The 21297-nt window shown below is 44.7% G+C and overlaps 1 protein-coding gene across 1 annotated transcript; it reads right to left on the bottom strand.

Annotated features, from left to right (window-relative positions):
* Nucleotides 1-222: 222 nt before the first annotated feature.
* On the bottom strand, nucleotides 223-19395 carry LOC116509241 (lipopolysaccharide-binding protein-like). The gene is made up of 7 exons (XM_032218314.1): nucleotides 19208-19395; nucleotides 16321-16435; nucleotides 13545-13673; nucleotides 11563-11718; nucleotides 5927-5990; nucleotides 2490-2553; nucleotides 223-365 (listed from the first exon to the last, which is right to left on the bottom strand). The coding sequence occupies exons 1-7, from the start codon at nucleotides 19314-19316 to the stop codon at nucleotides 334-336; spliced, it is 669 nt and encodes a 222-aa protein (XP_032074205.1). The 5' UTR covers nucleotides 19317-19395; the 3' UTR covers nucleotides 223-333.
* Between the last annotated feature and the right edge of the window lie 1902 nt (nucleotides 19396-21297).

Below are 21297 nucleotides of genomic sequence, written 5' to 3'. Positions count from 1 at the left end.
CCTTGGGCTAGCCCCCCTTTCCTTGCAAGCACAAAAGCTGCAAAAATCGAAGAGCATTTGCCAGCAAAACAGTTTCTTCTTTCCTTCTTGCCTGAAGGATAAGAAAACCTGATAAGACGTCAGATGGAAGATCCTCTAAACAGGTACGTAGCCAGGAATTCGGAGGCAGCTGATTTTTTGCTGCCTCCACCAGCAAGCTCCTCCCAGGAAGCCCATGAATTGGTTTATGGTTGATTCCATGACTTTGCAGGTGACGCCACAGAAAGAGATTGGTCTGTTGTTTCCAACTAGGCTGGGGTCTCTCTCCCTTTTTGAAGACAGGGATGACCGTGGCTATTGACCAGAGGTTGGGCAACGAGCCGGTTCTGAAAAATTTTTCATAGAATATACTTAGAGTTCCTGCTAAAGCAGTGAAAAGCTTTTTTTAAGAAGTACCGTATTTTTCGGAGTATAAGACACACCTTCCCCCCCTAAAAGAGGGTGAAAATTTGGGTGCATCTCATATATACTTATATATCCACCCACCCACCATCCCCCACCCTTTGGCCTCTGCCTTCCAGAAATTTACTTCCTTGTAGCAAATGGGGAAAATGGGGCCTGTGGAGGCTGCAATAGACTATAGCAATCCCTACAGCCTGAAACAGCTGATGATCAGGAGACCCCCTGCTGACATTGAAAGTGAAACTTGCTGTTTGTTGCAAGAGGCAAATTGCTGGGAGGCAAGAGGCAGATTTTTTCCCCCCCTTGTGCTAATCAGGCTGTTTGCTGTTTGCTGCAAGGAGGTAAGTCAATACCTATTAATGCCTATAGAGTGTTCAAATTATTAAACTTATTTTTAAAAGACTGCTTTGTTATTGTTCTAGACAGCTTAACAAAATTCCTTCTTTAAAAAGCAGCTTTTTAAAATAAATGCTGGATCTGAAGAGAGGCCCAGTGCTATTGTCTCTTCTTTTAAATAGCAGAGAACAACGTATACTTCCAGAAAGCACGTCAATTTTAACAGCATCTGTACAAGTATAGTCTGAAGTGTAATACTACAAACAGTGTATATTGTCTGTACTCTTTGCTGTTTGTTGCAAGGAGGCAAATTGCTGGGAGGAAGAGGCAGATTTTTTCCCCCCTTGTGCTAATCAGGCTGTTTGCTGTTTGCTGCAAGGAGGTAAGTCAACAACTATTAATGCCTATAGGATGTTCAAATTATTAAACTTATTTTTAAAGACTGCTTTATTATTGTTCTAGGCAACTTAACAAAATGAAGAAGCTTTTTAAAATAAATGATTGATCCGAAGAGGCCCAGTGCTGAGGTGGCGCAGTGGTTAAATGCAGCACTGCAGGCTACTTCAGCTGAACTGCAGTTCTGCAGTTCAGCGGTTCAAATCTCACCGGCTCAAGGTTGATTCAGCCTTCCATCCTTCCGAGGTGGGTAAAATGAGGACCCGGATTGTTGTTGGGGGCAATATGCTGACTCTGTAAACCGCTTAGAGAGGGCTGAAAGCCCTATGAAGCGGTATATAAGTCTAACTGCTATTGCTATCTATCTATTATCTATCATCTATAATCTATCTATCTATCTATCTATCTATCTATCTATCTATCTATCTATCTATCTATCTACCTACCTACCTACCTATTATCTATCTATTATCTCTATCTATCTATCTATCTATCTATCTATCTATCTATCTATCTATCTATCTATCTATCTATCTATCTATCTATCTGGGTGAAATGAGGACCCAGACTGTGGGGGCGATATGCTGACTCTGTAAACCGCTTAGAGAGGACTGAGAGCCCTATGAAGCGGTATATAAGTCTAACTGCTATTGCTAATAACTAGACTTCCAGAAAGCCCCATCAATTTTAACAGCATCTGTACAAGTATCGTCTGAAATGTAACACCAGAAACAGTGTATATCACCTGTATTGTTTGCTGTTTTTTGCAAGGAGGCAAATGGCTGGGAGGCAGAGCCAGATTTTTTTCTCCTTGTTTTCCTCCTCAAAAGCTAGGTGCGTCTTATACTTTGGAGCGTCTTATACTCCGAAAAATACGGTAGGACCATAATCCATCAGGTCCAATAGATAGAGATGGTTTTAGGCTGCGTTTACAACAGCATCTTCTGTAAAACCGACACGTAGTTGATCGTTGCAGAGTTCCCTGGCAGCTCTCCAAGCCTGATAAAGGTCTGTGGTTGTGAAATCTCTTGAAAGACTGTCGGCCAGGACTTTACAATAGTACAATAGCAGAGTTGGAAGGGACCTTGGAGGTCTTCTAGTCCAACCCCCTGCCTAGGCAGGAAACCCTATACCGTTTCAGACAGATGGCTTTGCTGGAGAGGAATTCCCTTCAACCTAAGTAAAAGGGGTTTTTATCGGGACGAGGAGCCGGCTCTGTGCTTTTGGGTCAGAACACAAAGCATGTCGGTTTCCTTACATGATGCTCTTCTCTTTCTGAAGGAGAAAGATTTTGAGGTCCAAGGTTTTGCTCTTACCTGGCAAAGACTGGAGATGGGACTGCAGTTTGGAGTTCACAGAAGTCCTCACTATCTCACAGATCTGGAAAAAAAACGCACAAGAAGATAATCCTTAAGAGTGTGTGTATATAATGATAAATAATAATTGGATATGAGAAGGGAAGGTTAGAAATATTTTTGGACCATATATAAAGGTTATCAATCCCAATAATTATTATTATTAAAAAAATAAAATAAAACTGTATACAGTTAAATCTTAACTAATATGGGGGAAATGCTATGAGATACGATATAATTATATAAAGAAAGGAGAACGATAATAAACTATATACATGGAGGATGGAATTTTTGGTATTAAATATTATGGATGTTCAGCTAAAACAGGATATGAGGATTCGATGTTAAGGGAGGGTTTTATAAACAATTAAACGAAATGCTAGCATGTGGTTATGGATTAAATCTTTGGCATAGTTAAGGATGAAGGAAGTTTAAACAATTGTAGTCAACTAAAAGTGGAGGTATGATGATGAGCCAAGGTGGCGCAGTGGTTAAATGCAGCACTGCAGGCTACTGCTAGATCAGCAGGTCAGCGGTTCAAATCTCACCGGCTCAGGGTTGACTCAGCCTTCCATCCTTCCGAGGTGGGTGAAATGAGGACCCGGATTGTTGTTGGGGGCAATATGCTGACTCTGTAAACCGCTTAGAGAGGGCTGGAAGCCCTATGAAGCGGTATATAAGTCTACTGCTATTGCTATTGCTATGTTAACATGGTAAACATTTGAATTAAGATATTTGAGTTAATATGAATTAATGGAAGAGATGCACAAAAACTTGTTGTAACCAGCTGATATACTTTTTTTATAACATATACTTGTGGGTTTTTTTGTTGTTTTGTGTGTTTTGATTTTTTTTGTCCCCACTGTTGTGGGCATGTGTTGTTTATGTAACAAAACAAAAATTATTAAAAAAAAAAAAGAGAGAGGGAGGAAAAGCAAAATAAAGCAACAACGAACCAGAAAAGAGGGTAAATTAGAGCAGGGCCAAGCCACCATTTCCTACCATGAAAGGTTGAGTTTGAGTTTTATTGAGCTTGTATGCCGCCCTACTCCCGAGAGACTCAGGGCGGCTAACAATAAGAAGGGAAGGGGGTCTTTGGGTCTTTTCCCTTTTTTTTAAAAAACCCTAGGTTATTGTGGTGTCTATTAAATATACAACAGAGAGATACAGGGTGTGTGTATGGGGGAAATGTAGAAGGGATGCACCTGTAATCAAATGACATACTGTATGGGATGATGGGGGGGGGGTTCCTTTTTGTGTGTGTGGGGGGGGGTTCTTTTCCCTCTGCCTTTCTTTTCTATTGTTATGTGATTATGTTGTCTATGTAATAAAAATAAAATAAAAATTGGGGGAAAAAAAAAGAAGGGAAGGGGGGTACAAAAATAAAAACAACAGTTAAAAATTCAGCAACAGTCATAACACAGGGTGGGACTGGATAATTCAACAGCTCTCCAGGCCTGCCGGAACAGCCAGGTCTTAGTTGCTTTGCGGAAGGCCGGAAGGGTAGTAAGGGTCCGGATCTCAATGGGGAGATCGTTCCACAGGGCCGGAGCAGCCACAGAGAAGGCCCTCTAGTTGCTGGATGGGACGGCTCCTGAATTTGTAGGCCAACCCAAAGAAGGTGCTGCAACCGTGTTTTTGCAAAGACCTTCATTAATCTCAAAACTAGTCCTCAAAGCTGCTCACTCAAACAATCCTAGTAGGATAAAGCTAGATAAAAACCAACTTGGTGAGATCACGTGAAAAATACCTGGCTTGTCGCGGCAATATAACCAAGGACCTTGTGAGTTCTATTGGGTTGAGCAACTCAATGTCACAAGATCCCGACCAAGGGCCTTCAGTTGCTCATCACTCCCTGAAGAACAGTTAAGATGACATAAATAAACCCACTGAAGGACCCTGTAAAACATAGGAAGAACGGGTGCAGGATTCGCCTTTGGCTAGTCGAGAGAAAAGGACTAGGGGAGACATGATAGCAGCCTTCCAATATCTCAGAGGTTGCCACAAAGAAGAGGGAGTCAAGCTATTCTCCAAAGCACCTGATGGCAGGACGAGAAGCAATGGGTGGAAATTAATCAAGGAGAGAAGCAACCTAGAACTTTCCTGACAGTGAGAACACTTAACCAGTGGAACAGCTTGCCACCAGAAGTTGTGGATTCCTCATCACTGGAGGTTTTTAAGAAGAGGCAGCCATTTGTCTGGAATAGTATAGGGTCTCCTGCCAGAACAGGGGATTGGACTAAAAGGCCTCCAAGAGTCTATTCTGATCTGTTCTGTTCTGTTCTACTCTACTCTACTCTACTCTACTCACTCTACTCTACCCTACCCTACCCTACCCTACCCTACCCACTCTACTCTACTCTACCCTACCCACTCTACTCTACTCTACCCTACCCTACCCTACCCTACCCTACCCTACCCACTCTACTCTACCCTACCCTACCCTACCCTACTCTACTCTATTCTTGTAGAATCCTAGAATCCTATGGCTGGAAAGGATCTTGGAGGTCTTCTAGTCCTCCCCCTTGGCAAGGGAATCGTCCTTTTCAAAAGTTTCAAAAAGAGTCTGAAATGATACAGGGTCTCCTGCTTGACTAGAAAACCTCCAAGGTCCCTTCCAACTCTGTTATTCTATTCAATTTTATATGTCCTTATTCCATGCCAGACAAATGATTGTCCAATCTCTTCTTAAAGACCTCTAGTGATTCAGCATCCAGAACTCCACACGGCAAGCCATTCCACTGGTTAATTGTTCTCACTGTCAGGAAATTTCTCCTTACTTCTAAGTTGCTTCTCTCCTTGATTAGTTTCCACCCATTGCTTCTTGTTCCACCCTCAGGTGCTTTGGAGAATAGCTTGACTCCTTTTTCTTTGGGGAAGCCCCTGAGATATTGGAAGACTGCTATCATGTCTCCCCTAGTCCTCCTTTTCATTAAGTTGAATATATCTATTTTCCTTGGCCATTCATCATACTATTGAGTCTTGATCATCTTTATTGCTCTTCTCTGATCTCTTTCTAGGTCCTCAGCAATTATTCCTTCTTGTATTGTGAGGACCAGAACTGCATTACTCCAAATGTGGTCTCAGTTGTGTGGTGCTATCATTGTTTGTGATCTTGATGCTCTCCCTCTTTTGACACAGTCCAGAACTATGTTGGCCTTTTGGGCAACTCCAGCACACTGTTGGCTCATGCTCCAGCAGTGCTCCATCAGGACCCCTCAATCCCTCTCACAGGTGCTTCTCTTCAGCCAGGTGCCCTTTTGAATGGTGTTTTCGCATCAACAGCTTCCAGTTTGGAAATCCCAGGTGCTCTAGGCCCTTTGCAGGCCTCCTTTCCACACTTGACTGAAGTCAAGTGTGGTGTTGGTGCGTGAAGGCCCAGGACCCAGAATCTTTACCTTGCTTTCCATGGCTGTCTTGAAAGCTGATTCAACCTTGCTTTTGAAGAGGTTATACAGCCACCTGCAAAAGCAAAGGCACAGGTGAGGTTCGTGGCCCATAGCTTGGTGAGTTGACCCTCAAAATCCCCCTTGGCTCCTTCAAGAGTTTAGAAGAGACAAGAAAATCTTTCCCGTTTCTCTTCCTCATTCTTGATTGGTTTTTTAGACACCTGAAGGGGTTCTCTTTTTTTATTTTTTATTTTATCAATTTCATATATACATTCACAATTATATGATCTCATAACTGTTATTAATAATATGTATTTATAACAATTTTTCCCTACAGTTGACAATATACTTGAAGATTGCTTTCTTACCATCCCATAGATCCATCTTATCTTACAACGGTCCTACTTCTTCTTCCCTCCCTCCTTCTTTCCTTCCCTCGTTTCTTCTCTCCTACTCCCCTTCCTTCCCTCCTTCCCTCCCTCCCTCCTTCCCCTTCCCTCCTTCTCTCCTTCCCTCCTTCCTTCCCTCCTTCCTTCCTTCCCTCTTTTCTTTTCTCCTTCTCTCCTTCCTTTCCCTTTTCCTTTCCTCCTTCCTTCCCTCCCTCCTTCCCCTTCCCTCCTTCTCTCCTTCCCTCCCTCCTTCCTTCCTTCCCTCCTTTCTTTTCTCCTTCTCTCCTTCCTTTCCCCCTTCCTTTCCTCCTTCCTTCCCCCCTTCCTTCTCTCCTACATTCCCTCCTTCCTTCCCTCCTTTCTTCTCTCCTTCTCTCCTTCCTTCCCTCCTTCCTTCCCTCCTTTCTTCTCTCCTACCTGAAGGGGTTCTGTTGACATGGAAGGAGTTGAGGGGCACCTGATATTTCTAGAACAATGGAACCATGAGAGACACAAATCCTGGCGAAGATCATTTGAAGGTTATGCTCAATGTTAACTTTCAGTGTGATCTCCAAAAGGGAATATTTTCCGTCCCTCTGTTGGCTTGATAGTTAACATTTACAATATTTACGAGAGGCGCCCTCTGAATGACATAAGCTGGAAATAGTTGGACTGGGGCAGTCCAACTATTTCCAGCTTGTGACTGCTGGTGAGATATTTTGATCCTTTTGTTTCCTTTTCGGCTTTTTGATCACCTCTTTTGAATGGTATGTAAATGCTGCTTATCTCCATGTGCCTGTGGATGGTTGATTTGTCTGCGTGCCAGGCTTCCTGGAGTTCAGCCATCAACAGGCACATAGAGATAAACAACATCAACTCTACATACCACTCAAAAGAGGCAATGAAGAAAGGCAAAAGGGAAAGAAAAAGACCACCAGCAACACCCAGATAAGCAGAGAACAACGCCAAGATTAACACTAGGCGAACAGTCTCTAATTAACCCTCGTAAACAACACCCCAATCAAGGTTAGGGCTAACTCAGGCAAACAAGTCTATAGTAAACAACAGCCCAATCAAGGAACCATCAAGCACACTCACACTAACCGGGGAAGCCATTTGTCTAAGGGAGAATAAACTCCACTCAAGTCCACCACTGATGATGTTACCTAGTTGGGTAATGCAAAGTCAGCAAAAACCCCACCAAGAGAGTTCCAACAACTCCACAGTCATCTTCCTCCTCCTCTTCCTCCTCCACTCCACAAGCCCTATTCCATTCTAGCACTGATGATATTCCATAATGTTAGGAATGTAATTCTAACGGTTGGGTTGGCAATATATAAATCACATAGCATTGCTATACCTGTTTCTTTAAATCATGCTGTAAAATGTGATTGGCTGCTGTTTTCCTCAATCGGCCATAAGAGGGAGCCAGAACGACTGTTAGCTCTCTGTTTTCTTATTAACTGTTTTATTTCATTTTCATTTTCATTTTATACAATCACTTATATACTGTGCAATTAAAAAAAACAATAAACACAACTCATCTTCTATTCCACTATAGAAAACCAACATAACACTTCATCCTCCACACACCCTTTCTTCTCCCCCTCCAACTTTCATTTCTCCCCTCCAGCATTCCCCTCTTCTACTTCCCCTCCCCCTCAAACATTCCTTTCTCCCCTTCCCTCCATCTCACCCTCCTTACATTCCCCTCTCACTCCCTCTCTACTCCTCCCTCTTCTTTCCCTCTACTCCTCACTTTGGTGTATCTCTACAATTCATTAATCTATTCGATTTGTATTTTATACTAAAATTGAAAGAAAAGAAAAAGAAGGAAAATAAAAGGAAAAGAGAAAAAAAGAAAAAAGAGCAGCAGTATACAAGTGCATTCTTATTGTTTTGGAAATTGAAACTATATTTCCCCCCTCCCCCCCTCCCCCCAGTAAACCCCCCTCCCAAACCCCATTTTGTTAGCTCTCTGTTTTGTTAGATGCTGGGCTGATCTGATCTGAGTGTTTTTGGAAGCTGGCTGTTAGAAAGTGCCGTGAGATATTGTAAGTTTTGCAACTGTTAGCAAACTTTGAATACTGAACTGATTATATGATACTGGACTATGTTATTTGGATTATCCCTTAACTGACTGTCTTATCCGTGTATGGACTGTTTGATGGACTCTGATACCTCTATTTCCACGGAAGTAAAAGCCTATTTAAACTGCAGTGTCTCTGTATGCTGGTTTGTGTGTTCTCCAACACAACTCTCACAACGCTTCTCTGAATGTACTTGCTCTCCCAACGGGGAGCTTACCTAATACCTAGATGGGTAATGAAATGTTTGGAAGAAAACAGCCAAGTTCTGAGAACACCAAGGACCTATCAATCCTCCTCCTCTCTCCTCCTCCTCCTCTCCACACCTCACACCCTTCCAGCATTGACTATGTTCCCTACTTGGGTAATGAAAGATCTCCAAGAAAAAACAACCAAGGTCAGGGAACACCAAGGACTCCACATTTCAGCCCTGAGCTACAAATAATCTCTTCTACTCTGAGACTTTGCCCCTCTTATCTCGGAGGAAAGTGATGGGATGGAAGTAACTGTTTACCAAGCCAGGAGAGGGATGGCGAAAAATGAGCAGCCTGCTCCATGATAGCAGTTGTCTGTTGACTTGAGAAGAGGTGCAGGGCACAATTGTCCAGCAGGAAAAGGCCAGGCTCCCCAGGCCCAAAAGTTTACATTGGAAAACTGGGCGGAAGATTAGGATTAGGATTTATTTCATTTATATGCCGCCCTTTTCCCCGAAGGGGACTCAGGGCGGCTCACAACTCAGTCAAGGGAAAGGAGGTACAAACAGGGGATAAAAAAGACAAACAAACAATACACAATTTAAAACACACAACAACCATACCATTCGAGAAGAGGGGGGGGCAGAAGCTCTTTAGCCCCAAGCCTGTCGGAACAGCCAGCTTTTAAGGGCTTTGCGGAAGGCCTGGAGGGTGGTGAGGGTTCGAATCTCCACGGGGAGTTCGTTCCAGAGGGTCGGAGCAACCACAGAGAAGACTCTCCTCCGGGTAGTCGCCAGTCGGCATTGGCCGGCGGATGGAATTCGGAGGAGGCCTAATCTGTGGGATCTGATCGGTCTATTGGAGGTGATTGGCAGCAGGCGGTCTCTCAACAGCAGGCGGAGCCAACTGTTTTTGCAGCCCAACGACAGCAGGGAAGGGACCATAAAACAGGCTCCTTTTGCATGGCCTAGTGATGGTGTTGGATTGGGGAAACCTGGGTTCAAGTCCCTTCTCAACCCTAGAAAATGAGTAGCTGATTTTAAGCACATTTTTTCAGACTGTGCTCGTCGGAAAGATTTGGAAGGGGTTGGCAACGCATCACCTTAGGTTCCCGAAGGAACAGCAGGCTGGAAACGTAGCACTGCAAACAGATAAACCACAGATCCATCTCTGGAGATTGATGACGAGAGATGACAGCCATTGGTCCAGAATGGTATAGGGTCTCCTGCTTGGGTGGGGGTGGGGGTTGGACTAGAAGACCTCCAAGGTCCCGTCCAACTCTGTTATTCTGTTCTGTTAGTCTTTCTATGGCCATATACAGCCTTCCCATCAAGCCCCCCCCCCCCAAAATCTGGAATGATTTGGGACCGTGATGGCTAAACCTTTTGTTGTTGGGTGCCAAAAAAGAGAGGGTGTGCACAAGATAGCACCCACGGGTGCCAGCACCCATAATGCAAAGCGATCCCAAGTTTCTAACTTCTGGTTGGCTTGTTGGGCCCATTTCTAAGAGCCAAGGTGGCGCAGTGGTTAAATGCAGCACTGCAGGCTACTGCTAGATCAGCAGGTCAGCGGTTCAAATCTCACTGGCTCAGGGTTGACTCAGCCTTCCATCCTTCCGAGGTGGGTAAAATGAGGACCCAGATTGTTGGGGGCAATATGCTGACTCTCTGTAAACCGCTTAGAGAGGCCTGAAAGGCCTATGAAGCGGTATATAAGTCTACTGCTATTGCTATTCTTAGCAAGCAATTAGATTTATATACCGCTTCATAGGGCTTTCAGCCCTCTCTCTAAGCGGTTTACAGAGTCAGCATATCGCCCCCACAGTCTGGGTCCTCATTTCACCCACTTCGGAAGGCTGAGTCAACCTTGAGCCGGTGAGATTAGAACCGCTGAACTGCAGATAACAGTCAGCTGAAGTGGCCTGCAGTGCTGCACCCTAACCACTGCGCCACCTCGGCTCTAGATAGATAGATAGATAGATAGATAGATAGATAGATAGATAGATAGATAGATAGATAGATAGATAGATAGGAGATAAGGATGGATGGATGGATGGACAGACAGACAGAGATATACAGACAGACAGACAGACAGATAGATAGATAGATAGATAGATAGATAGATAGATAGATAGATAGATAGATAGCAATAGCAATAGCAGTTCAACTTATATACCGCTTCATAGGGCTTTCAGCCCTCTCTAAGCGGTTTACAGAGTCAGCAAATTGCCCCCACAGTCTGGGTCCTCATTTCACCCAGATAGATAGATAGATAGATAGATAGATAGATAGATAGATAGATAGATAGATAGATAGCAATAGCAATAGCAGTTAGACTTATATACCGCTTCATAGGGCTTTCAGCCCTCTCTAAGCGGTTTACAGAGTCAGCATATTGCCCCCAACAACAATCCGGGTCCTCATTCCACCCACCTCGGAAGGATGGAAGGCTGAGTCAACCCTGAGCCGGTGAGATTAGAACCGCCGAACTGCCGAACTAGCAGTCAGCTGAAGTGGCCTGCAGTACTGCACTCTACCCACTGCGCCACCTCGGCTCTTTCCACCCTCCCCTGTCTCTGGAGGCTTTCTTGAAGCCTGGGAAGGGTGAAAACGGCCTCCACCGTCCCTCAGGAAGGCCGAAAACCAGCTGGACAGTGTGCGCATGAGTGCTGGAGCTGACAGCTCTCATGCCATCAGATATGGTTCCTTGTATCACCTGTGGCACATGGTAAAGGGTCTCCTGCTTGGGTGAGGGGGTTGGACTAGAAGACCTCCAAGGTCCCTTTCAACTCTGTTATTCTGTTCTTCGGGTTCCCCATCATGGGTATAGCATCTTCTTTCACAAGCAGGGGGTTGGACTAGAAGACCTCCGAGGCTGCTCTATGTTCTAGATAAATAATGTTTAACGCTACTTCAGATCTTCCACTTCCGTGGGGAGAAGGATGGTGCTATTGTGGGGGGCAAATGTTCATATGAATATTAACAAAATCAACCTACTCCCATTTGCCAGAAATATCAATGTCGACGTTGGAAATGTGGGTGTTGCAATCCAAGGTGGTCACCGTTGGTCTCCCAGTGCCGTCACTCCCCAGCTTCAAGACCACAGAGATGGAGATGCCGTCAACCTTCAGTTCAAAGGAGTCATCATCCTTCCTGGTAGGGGGGCACAATAGAACAGAAGCGTTCACAAAAGTCTCAGTCTCTCAGTCTAAGGCTGGGCTGAAGCAGATTTCCTACCACCCAGTTCCTCTTTGTGTCACCACTTGTTGCTCAAACTGATAGTACCACTTTTGACAACAGGGTGTGACCTCCGAGCACTTCCACATTCCTATAAAGGCCAATAACTATTTATTTGTTATGCTACCCATCTCACTATCTAGAATGACTATAGGAGGCTTACAATGGCAAAAGGAAGAAGTATAGAAGCATTAAAAGTAACATAAAAGTAACATAAAGAATTCAATAAAGGCAAGGTGGGTTTTTGTCTCTCACTCAACCGACCAACACATCTAACTCATTCAGCTCACTCAACAAAACCAACCTACCAACCTACCAAACACACTTAACCAACCAACTCATTCAACTCAACCAACTAATAGCATGCAATTCAACTCACCAACCAACTCATTCAACCCACTCTACTAAACAACTCATCCATCTCACTTAACCAACCAACTCATTCAACTCACTTAACCAACCAACCAACCAACTCAACCAACCAACTCATACAACTTATTTAACCAACCAACTCATACAACTGAACCAACTAATCAACTTATGCAACTCAACCCACCAACCAACACATTCAACCCACTCTACTAAACAACTCATCCATCTCACTTAACCAACCAACTCATTCAACTCAACCAACCAACTCATCCAACTCACTTAACCAACCAACCAACCAACTCAACCAACCAACTCATACAACTTATTTAACCAACCAACTCATACAACTGAACCAACTAATCAACTTATGCAACTCAACCCACCAACCAACTCATTCAACCCACTCTACTAAATAACTCATCCATCTCACTTAACCAACCAATCAACCAACTCATTCAACTTACTCAACCAATCAACTCATCCAACTCACTCAACCAGCCAATCAACTCATCCAACTCACTCAACCAAGCAACCAACTCATCCAACTCAACTAACCAACCTATTCATGCAACTCATTCAACCAACCAAAGCCTCCCACCAATATTGAATGAGCCCACTGGAGAACTGAGGAACTACAACTGAAGATTTCTTCTGGACTTAGTCCCAGCTGGAGAGACAAGCCTTTGGTCATGTACTGTCTTCATCCCATGCTGTACATGAGGCTGATTTTCAAGATGTTGCAGAGGTTCAACTGGTAAATAATTAATTTGCCCCATTGCCTAGAAGGGGCATTGGGGATCCTAAGCTCGTAGAAGCAATATGGGAGTCTTTCTGAACCAACAAAAAAATTGTGTTCTACTTTCATTTGCATTAAGGCAGATAAAATTGTTCTAAAGTGTGAAGATTCCTGATACCAGAGAATGGCTGCCTGAGCTTCTGTTCTAAACCACAGGTCCTTGTGAGGTCCTTGCGATGTCCAAGAGGCCAGCCATGGTGGCCCCAGAATGATCTTTCTGTTTTCAGATGGAGTTGCAACAGTGGTGAAATTCAGCAGGTTCTGACATGTTCTGGAGAACCGGTAGCAGAAATTTTGAGTAGTTAGAAGAATTGGCAAATGCCACTTCTGGTTGGCCCCAGAGTGGGGTGAAAATGGAGATTTTGCAGTATCCATCCCCTGCCATGCCCACCAAGCCATGCCCACCAAGCCACACCACGCCCACCAAGCCACGCCCACAGAACCGGTAGTTTAAAAAAACCTGAATTTCACCACCGAGTTGCAGTTTTTTCTGCCATGAAACAAGAGGGATTAATGGCCTTCTAGCACTTAGCCAATATCAGAAGCAACAAAGGTAAGGAGAAGTGAAACTTACAGCCAACGTTTCTTCAGCTCCCAATGGCCGGTCATTTCAGCCAAAGCATTGCTGATGGAGACCCTGAGACCCTGGCCCGGCACGGGCTCAATCGTTGAGTGGAACAGCTCAAACCTACGGATGTTCAGTCTGCAACAAGGATAGAGAAGAGAAAAAAAAGCTTTTGAGTTCTTGAGTTGAGTGTCTGGGCTCAGTTTCCCCCTCAACATGTCTGTTTAAAGACCCAGTATAATACAATGATTTTCGCGATTCGCAATTTAATGGGTTTATATGCCGCCCAATCCCGGGGGACTCAGGGCGGCTTACAGATACGAATGAAATAAAATAACACACAAGGGGAGAATACAAACAGTACAAACAGTATTAAAAACACAACGTACATCTGGTTTAATTTAGAGGAGCCGAGGTGGCGCAGTGGTTAGGGTGCAGTACTGCAGGCCACTTCAGCTGACTGTTATCTGCAGTTCAGCGGTTCAAATCTCACCGGCTCAAGGTTGACTCAGCCTTCCATCCTTCCGAGGTGGGTGAAATGAGGACCCAGACTGTGGGGGGCGATATGCTGACTCTGTAAACTGCTTAGAGAGGGCTGAAAGCCCTATGAAGCGGTATATAAGTCTAACTGCTATTGCTATTGCTATTGCTATTAATTGGGGATTGAACCTGATTTGAAAATCAGCAACCCCAGGCTTGTCGGAACAGCCAGGTTTTGGTGGCTTTTTGGAAGGCCGCAAGGGTGGGAAGGGTCTGGATCTCTGCTGGTCACTCGTTCCACAGAGCCGGAGCAGCAACAGAAAAGGCTCTTCCCCCGAGTGGTCGCCAGCCGGCATTGTCCGCCAGACGGAGGAGGCCTAACCTGTGAGTTCTTATCGGACGTTGGGAGGTGTGTAGCAGGAGACGGTCTCTCAGATATCCAGGTCCAGTGCCATGTAGGGCTTTAAAGGTAATCACCAGCACTTTGTAGCGCGTCCGGAGACTAATAGGGAGCCAGTGCAGCTCGCGGAGGATAGGTGTAACGCGGGTGTACCGAGGTACCCCCGATATCGCTCGCGCGGCTGCATTCTGGACCAACTGCAGTCTCCGAACACTCTTCAAGGGCAGCCCCCATACAATACAGAATTCCTGCAGGCATACAATTGGTTAGATTTATGCTTCAAAACCAAGGGCAGAACCAGGAAATGGTGTAATCCATCAAGCAGTTCTAGTAGGACCTTTGAGGTGGCCAAGAGGCTTTATCTCACAAGGAATCTTCTTCAAAGGGGACCAAGCAGGACTCCCTGTGAGCTTGGGGATTGCAAGTGGTCGCGACTTATGGCCTCAAAAATTCTGTTGCTAAGTGAGACATTTGTTAACTGAGTTTGCCCCCATTTTGTGGCCTTTCTTGCGACAGTTGTTAAGTGAGCCATCTCACTTGTTAAGTTATTAACACAGATGTCCCAAAGGTGCCTTTTCGGGAGACAACTGGACTTTCTTCTTTTTTTATATATAATTTTTTTAAAATTTTTGTTACATAGGCAACAAATACACACCACAATAGAAAAAGAAAAGCGAAAAAGAAAAAAGAGAAGAAAAAAAACACACAAACAAAAGGGGAAAAAACCAAAACCCATCATCACATACAGCATGTCGTTTGGTTACAGGTGTTTTAACATTTATCATTCTTATACATTCATTGTTTCATTTAATAGGTTATAATTTAGTATCGTTTCTTGTTCCCCTACCTGTGGCAGTCCATCCCAACTACATTTCCCCCCCCACACACACACACCGTATCTCTCTGTTATATATTTAATAGACACAACAATAAAATAAAATAAAAAAACCCATCATCACATACAGCATGTCGTTTGGTTACAAGTGTTTTAACATCCATATCCTCGAATAATATTTACCATCTCAAACTTTTCATCTAGTACAACTAGAAACCTCATTTTCATTCTACAATACATATTCAGTTAACATTAGTATTATTTTTTCCCCAGAAAATATACTTGTGTTCATTATTGTCCTTGTATTTCATACCTTCAGAGATCTTATTCCTTCATTTTTTCAACAAAACGTCACTGCATATATATACCAGTTTTCAATTATTCCCTTATTAAAATTGTTTATCAGCAGCGAAATATCATTATAATACGTTCTTAACATTATACATTATATCACCAGACCTTATATTAATTTTCCATTGTATCATTGTTAGATTATTTCACAGCATAGTTATATCATCGTTCAACTTCTTCAATTAAAGCATAAGTATATCATTTTTCATTTGGAGGCAGCTGGACTTTCCTGTTTTTTCTTTGAAGAGGTTTTGCTTCCATTCCAAGAAGCTTCTTCAGGTCTGACTAGGACGGAGGGGAAGGGAATGATTGATACTTCTTGCAGACAGCTGGTCATTTGCGTTCTTTTAGAGGGTTTGTTGAGGTTTTTCTGTGTCCTCAGGGTCGCCTGAGTGGTGCAAATGGGCGTCCAGCCTTCTAGAGCCTTCTCCACACTCATTTGCATGAAAATATCTCCAGAAAACACCCTGCAGCCAAGAAGGCTCCATATCCATTTGCACCACTCAGGTGACTCTGAGGACACAGAAAAAACCTCCAAGTGGCCTCAGCGTCCCTCTCAAAGGATGCAAATCACCAGCTCTGTCTGCAAGGAGTATCGATCCTTACATTCTCCACCCTCCAGTCAGAGCTGAAGAAGCTGTTACCACATCTGGAAGCTATGAGAGGTTCACCTGGACACCCCAAGTCTCCAAAGAGGAAGCCAAGAGAAAGAGCCTCACCTGTAGAACCTGTAGTTGACATTTCCAATAACTTTAACTCTGTAGGTGCCAGAGAATTCGGGCAGAGTGAGGGCCGGCAAGTCCTTCTGCAAGGTTGCGACTCCCTCTTGGCATGCTGAAACAAAGTGGAGAACTCGTGGGCTGGCATTTTTTAAATATACTTTTTTATTTTCCACTTTCATAACATATAATGACATGTATACTATTACATAGCCAATATCCTATTGTATTTAGTAGTAATTACATCAGTTCCTCTTGTCATCAACGCCCAGAAAGATAAAAACCCATTATTAGCTCTTCTACTCTCCATACACCTCTTTCTTCTGCCTCTCTCCTACCTCCTTTCTTCCCTCCATCATCCTTTCCTACTCTACTTCCCCTTCCTTTCTCCTTCTCCTCTCTCTACACTCCACTCCTCCTTATCCTCCTCATCTTCCTCCTTTACCCTCTCTCCTATCCCTCTCTTCCCATCTTTCTTCTCTCCTCTGTTTCCCACTCTTCCTCTCATTGGTGTATTTCAGCTTCTGAGCAAACTCCATTCTATGTTGATGGTATTTATGCTTCCATATCAATATACTTAACATATCTTAGTTTTAAAGAAAAAATAAGAGAAGACAGTATACATGTGTAATCATATTACTTTAAAATCTAACACCCCTCGTCAAGCCTAATATTCATCCCTCCCTCCCCCCTTCCCCCCCAACCTCCCCCAGCCTTCCCTCCCCCGACTTCCCAGAACCCGTACACGGTGTAAATCTTTAACAAAAACAGCCTAAAATATATTGGAAAAAAGAATAAAAAGTTGATAACATCTTTACATTGAACTTAGCTCCTCCTTGCTAGGCTAACTTTAAACAATTTATATCATTCCTGATCTTAATCATAAGCTATCTGGAATTTCTTAGTCCCATATTTATTTTGTATATAATCTATCCATTTTTTCCAGTCTCGTTTATATCTCTTGTTTGAGTGGTCCTTAAGATACACAGTGGGCTGGCATTTTTTAAACCCCTCTATCACTTCCTCATTCTTTTCTTAAAGATTAAAGGCAAAAGAAGGGTCATATTTGTGAGATCCCGGATGCTCTGTGAACTTAGTTGTTCTCTTGCAGATGTTTTATGGCAACTAGGGAAATCATCAGTGCTAGAAGGGAGAATTTCTCTGCCTTTCTTTAATGCTGATGATGTTCCCTAGTTGGGTCATGAAAGAAAACAGCCAAGCTCACAGAGCACCAAGGATCACACAATCCTCCTCCTTCTCCCTCCTTCTCTTCCTCCTCTCCATATCATCCCTCCCTTCCAACATTGATGATGTTCCCTAGTTGGGTCATGAAAGGTCTTCAAGAAAACCACCAACCTCACAGAGCACCAAGGATCACACAATCCTCCTCCTCTTCCCCGTCCCCCTCGCTCCAAACCCCACTCCCTTCTACCATTGATGAAGTTACCTAGTTGGGTCATGAAAAGTCTTCAAGAAAACCACCAAGAACCACAGAGATTGTTATTGTTGTTGTTGTTGTTATTGTTATTGTCATTGTCCTCCTCCTCCTCCTCTTTCTCTTCCACATCCCCTCCTCACTTCTACCTTTGATAATGTTCTCTAGCTGGGTCATGAGAAGCCTGCCACCCTATCTAAAAACTACATTGGCAAGATCATCTCAAAAGATACGGGTTTTATCAAGGACAAATGGAAACGACTGATGGATGCATTTCACTCCCCCAAACCCCTTTCATGAAGCCCTGGGTGAGGTTAGGGGGCTTCAGCCCCACCAGATCCAGTCCAAGAAGGGTTTGAGGAAAAGCTGTTTTTGCCCCCAGACAAACCATGTTGCTTTGCAGCTCGAGTAGGCTTAGCTACGACCGTTGCGTGCAAGAGCCAAGGTGGCGCAGTGGTTAGTGTGCTGTACTGCAGCCACTTCAGCTGACTGTTATCTGCAGTTCGGTGGTTCAAATCTCACCGGCTCAAGGTTGACTCAGCCTTCCATCCTTCCGAGGTGGGTGAAATGAGGACCCAGACTGTGGGGGCAATTTGCTGACTCTGTAAACCGCTTAGAGAGGGCTGAAAGCCCTAGGAAGCGGTATATAAGTCTAACTGCTATTGCTATTGCTATAATAAGCCAGCTAAGTCATTCTTCAAAGAAGCAACGGGTGGAAACTAATCAAGGAGAGAAGCAACTTAGAACTGAGGAGAAATTTCCTGACAGTGAGAACAATTAACCAGTGGAATAGAAGTTGCCTCCAGAAGTAGTGAATGCCCCAACACTGGAAGTCTTTAAGAAGATGTTGGATAGCCATTTGCCTGAAGTGGTGTACAGTTTCCTGCCTAAGCAGAGGGTTGGACTAGAAGATCTCCAAGGTCCCTTCCAACTGTTATTCTATTCTATTCTATTCTATTCTATGCTGTAGACCAGCTGGAAAAGTCAGGATCAGTGCAGGGACCCTGTTTTTAATTATTCCCTAAAAACAAGCCAGTTTTACTCCGATTTCATAGGGATTTGGAACACAGAGTAACAGATCTGAGAGGGACCTTGGAGGTCTCCTAGTCCAACCCCTCTGTCCACGCCAGGAGATCCTCCACCATTCCAGACAAACAGCTGCAACAGGAGAGTCCCTTTTGAGTCACACACCCCCCTCTGTTCTCCCTGCACCAGAGGTGGGTTCCTACCAGTTCGCACCTATTTGGTAGAACGGGTTCGTCAAATCTACCGAACCGGTTAAAAGAGGTTCCACCAGTGGACCCGGAAAGCCGGCCACACCTACAGAACAGGTTCCAAACTTTTTTGAAACCCACCACTGTCCTGCACCCCACCCATTGTCAGATGGTTGGCTGTGGGGCAGAGGGGGGGGGTCCCAAGGTGGGTGGGTGGAAATAATCGCCGGGGACCTACCATAATCCAGTCCTTTCTTGGTGATCCTGCCTGCAAATCCTGGGTTTATGCCCTCCGACCAGGGCACTAAGCAGCAAAGCCAGAAGATCAGGAGCCTCGCCCTGCGCATCTTCACACCTCCAAACTCCTGGGGACCTTCTGATGGGACCAGGGTGGGTGCCTGCAGATCCTGGGCGCCTCCGGTGCAGGGAAAGAGGAAGCGAAACCTGTGCTTTGCGAAGAAGCAGGAAGCTGCATTCTCGTTCCGGAAACAGACTTTCCCCGGTTGACTTAGATTTTTGATGGCCCATTGACAAAGGTGGGGGCGATTAAGAGTCAGTCTTCTTCCTGCCTCAAAACACGTTTCTCCATTTCTGATCCAGGGAAATTATAACATTCTGCCTTGTTCAATATTTGCCTGGATATTTTATTTTACTAGCAGAGGGTCGGATTTTTAATTTCCTACACAAGGTTGACCTGTTCTGCAAAGGCTTCTCCCAACCCTTCGGGTGGATGCCAACACAAGTGGAGGAACAGAGCCCAGGTGACAGGAGCAGAGCTACAGATCAAAAGCTAGTAAGAACTGGTGTCTGTCTGTCTGTCTGTCTCTCTCTCTCTCACACACATACACACACACACATGCAGGAACGCCTCGTTTTTCCTTGGCTGAGCTGAGCGTTCAAAAGAGATTTCAAAAAGGGGAACCCTTTGCAATCTGGGCCAGCAGCCATTTCTTGCAAGGGGGAAGCTGTACTGGGACTTCCTCTTTCTTCCTCTCCGACCCTCCTCTGCGCCCCGTGGGACTCCCCTCCTTTTCTCCAAAGGGGGATCAAACCCTTGACCAGGGATGAACTCCCTTCCCTCTTCCCCCAAGTCAGCTGGAACCCGTCTGTTTTGCAATCCCTTCTTGCAGGAAAGCTAAGTTACGGGTCAATCGTCCGCAACGTTCTCTTCCTCAGAAGCTTTGGGTCAGGCGGTCTTGCGCAACCTGACCCGGCCTCTTTTCCAATAAGAAGAACAGAAGTGTTGGAAGGGACCCAGGAGGTCTCCTAGTCCAACCCCCTGCCCAAGCAGGAGACCCTACCTAGGCCATTTCAGACAAGAGGCTCATTGCATGCGTGCTGCCACCCTTGTGCTTAAAGATCTGGAGAAGCAAGAATAATAGCAATAGCATTTAGACTTATATAGCGCTTCATAGGGCTTTCAGCCCTCTCTAAGCGGTTTATAGAGTCAACATTATCGCCCCCAACAATCTGGGTCCTCATTTTACCCACCTCGGAAGGATGGAAGGCTGAGTCAACCTTGAGCCGGTGGGATTTGAACCGCTGACCTGCTGATCTAGCAGTAGCCTGCAGTGCTGCATTTAACCACTGCGCCACCTTGGCTCTTAGAAGAAGCAAATGGGATCCAGACAGGATCTTCGGGGGGGGGGGGGAGATCTTTGGAGTTGGTCCTCTCATGAAGAATTGGTACTGATGAAGTCTTGATATTGATTAGGGGGCTGGAGAGTAAAACCTACGATGAACAGTTGCAGGAACTGGGCCTGGCTACTCTAACCCAGTGTTTTTCAACCTTTTTTGTGCAAAGGCACACTTTTTTCATGAAAAAAATCACGAGGCACACCACCATTAGAAAATGTTAAAAAAATTTAACTCTGTGCCTATATTGACTATATATATAAAGTGTTTTTCCCACGGCACACCTTACACTATGTCACGGCACACTAGTGTGCCGCGGCACAGTGGTTGAAAAACACTGCTCTAACCAAAGAGAAGGACCAGGGGAGACAGGAGAGCATCTTCCAATATTTGAGGGGCTGCCACAGAGGAGGAAGGGGGTCAAGCTATTCTCCAAAGCACCTGAAGGCCAGAGAAGGAATAATAATGGATGGAAACCGACCAAGGAGAGATTCAACCTGGAAATAAGGAGGAATTTCCTGACAGTGAGAACCATCAACCGATGGAAGAGAAGTTGCCATCAGAAGTTGTGGGAGCTTCATCCCTGGAGGCTTTCAAGAAGAGACTGGAATGGTGTCAGAAATGGCGTAGGGTCTCCTGCTTGGGGAGGGAGGGGGGGTTGGACTAGATGACCTATAAGGTCCCTTCCAACTC

The sequence above is a fragment of the Thamnophis elegans genome, chromosome 5 (genome assembly GCF_009769535.1).
Source record: "Thamnophis elegans isolate rThaEle1 chromosome 5, rThaEle1.pri, whole genome shotgun sequence".
NCBI lineage: Eukaryota > Metazoa > Chordata > Lepidosauria > Squamata > Colubridae > Thamnophis > Thamnophis elegans.
The sequence above is the reverse complement of the archived record's forward strand: the minus strand, read 5'-3'. Positions and strand labels throughout refer to the sequence as shown.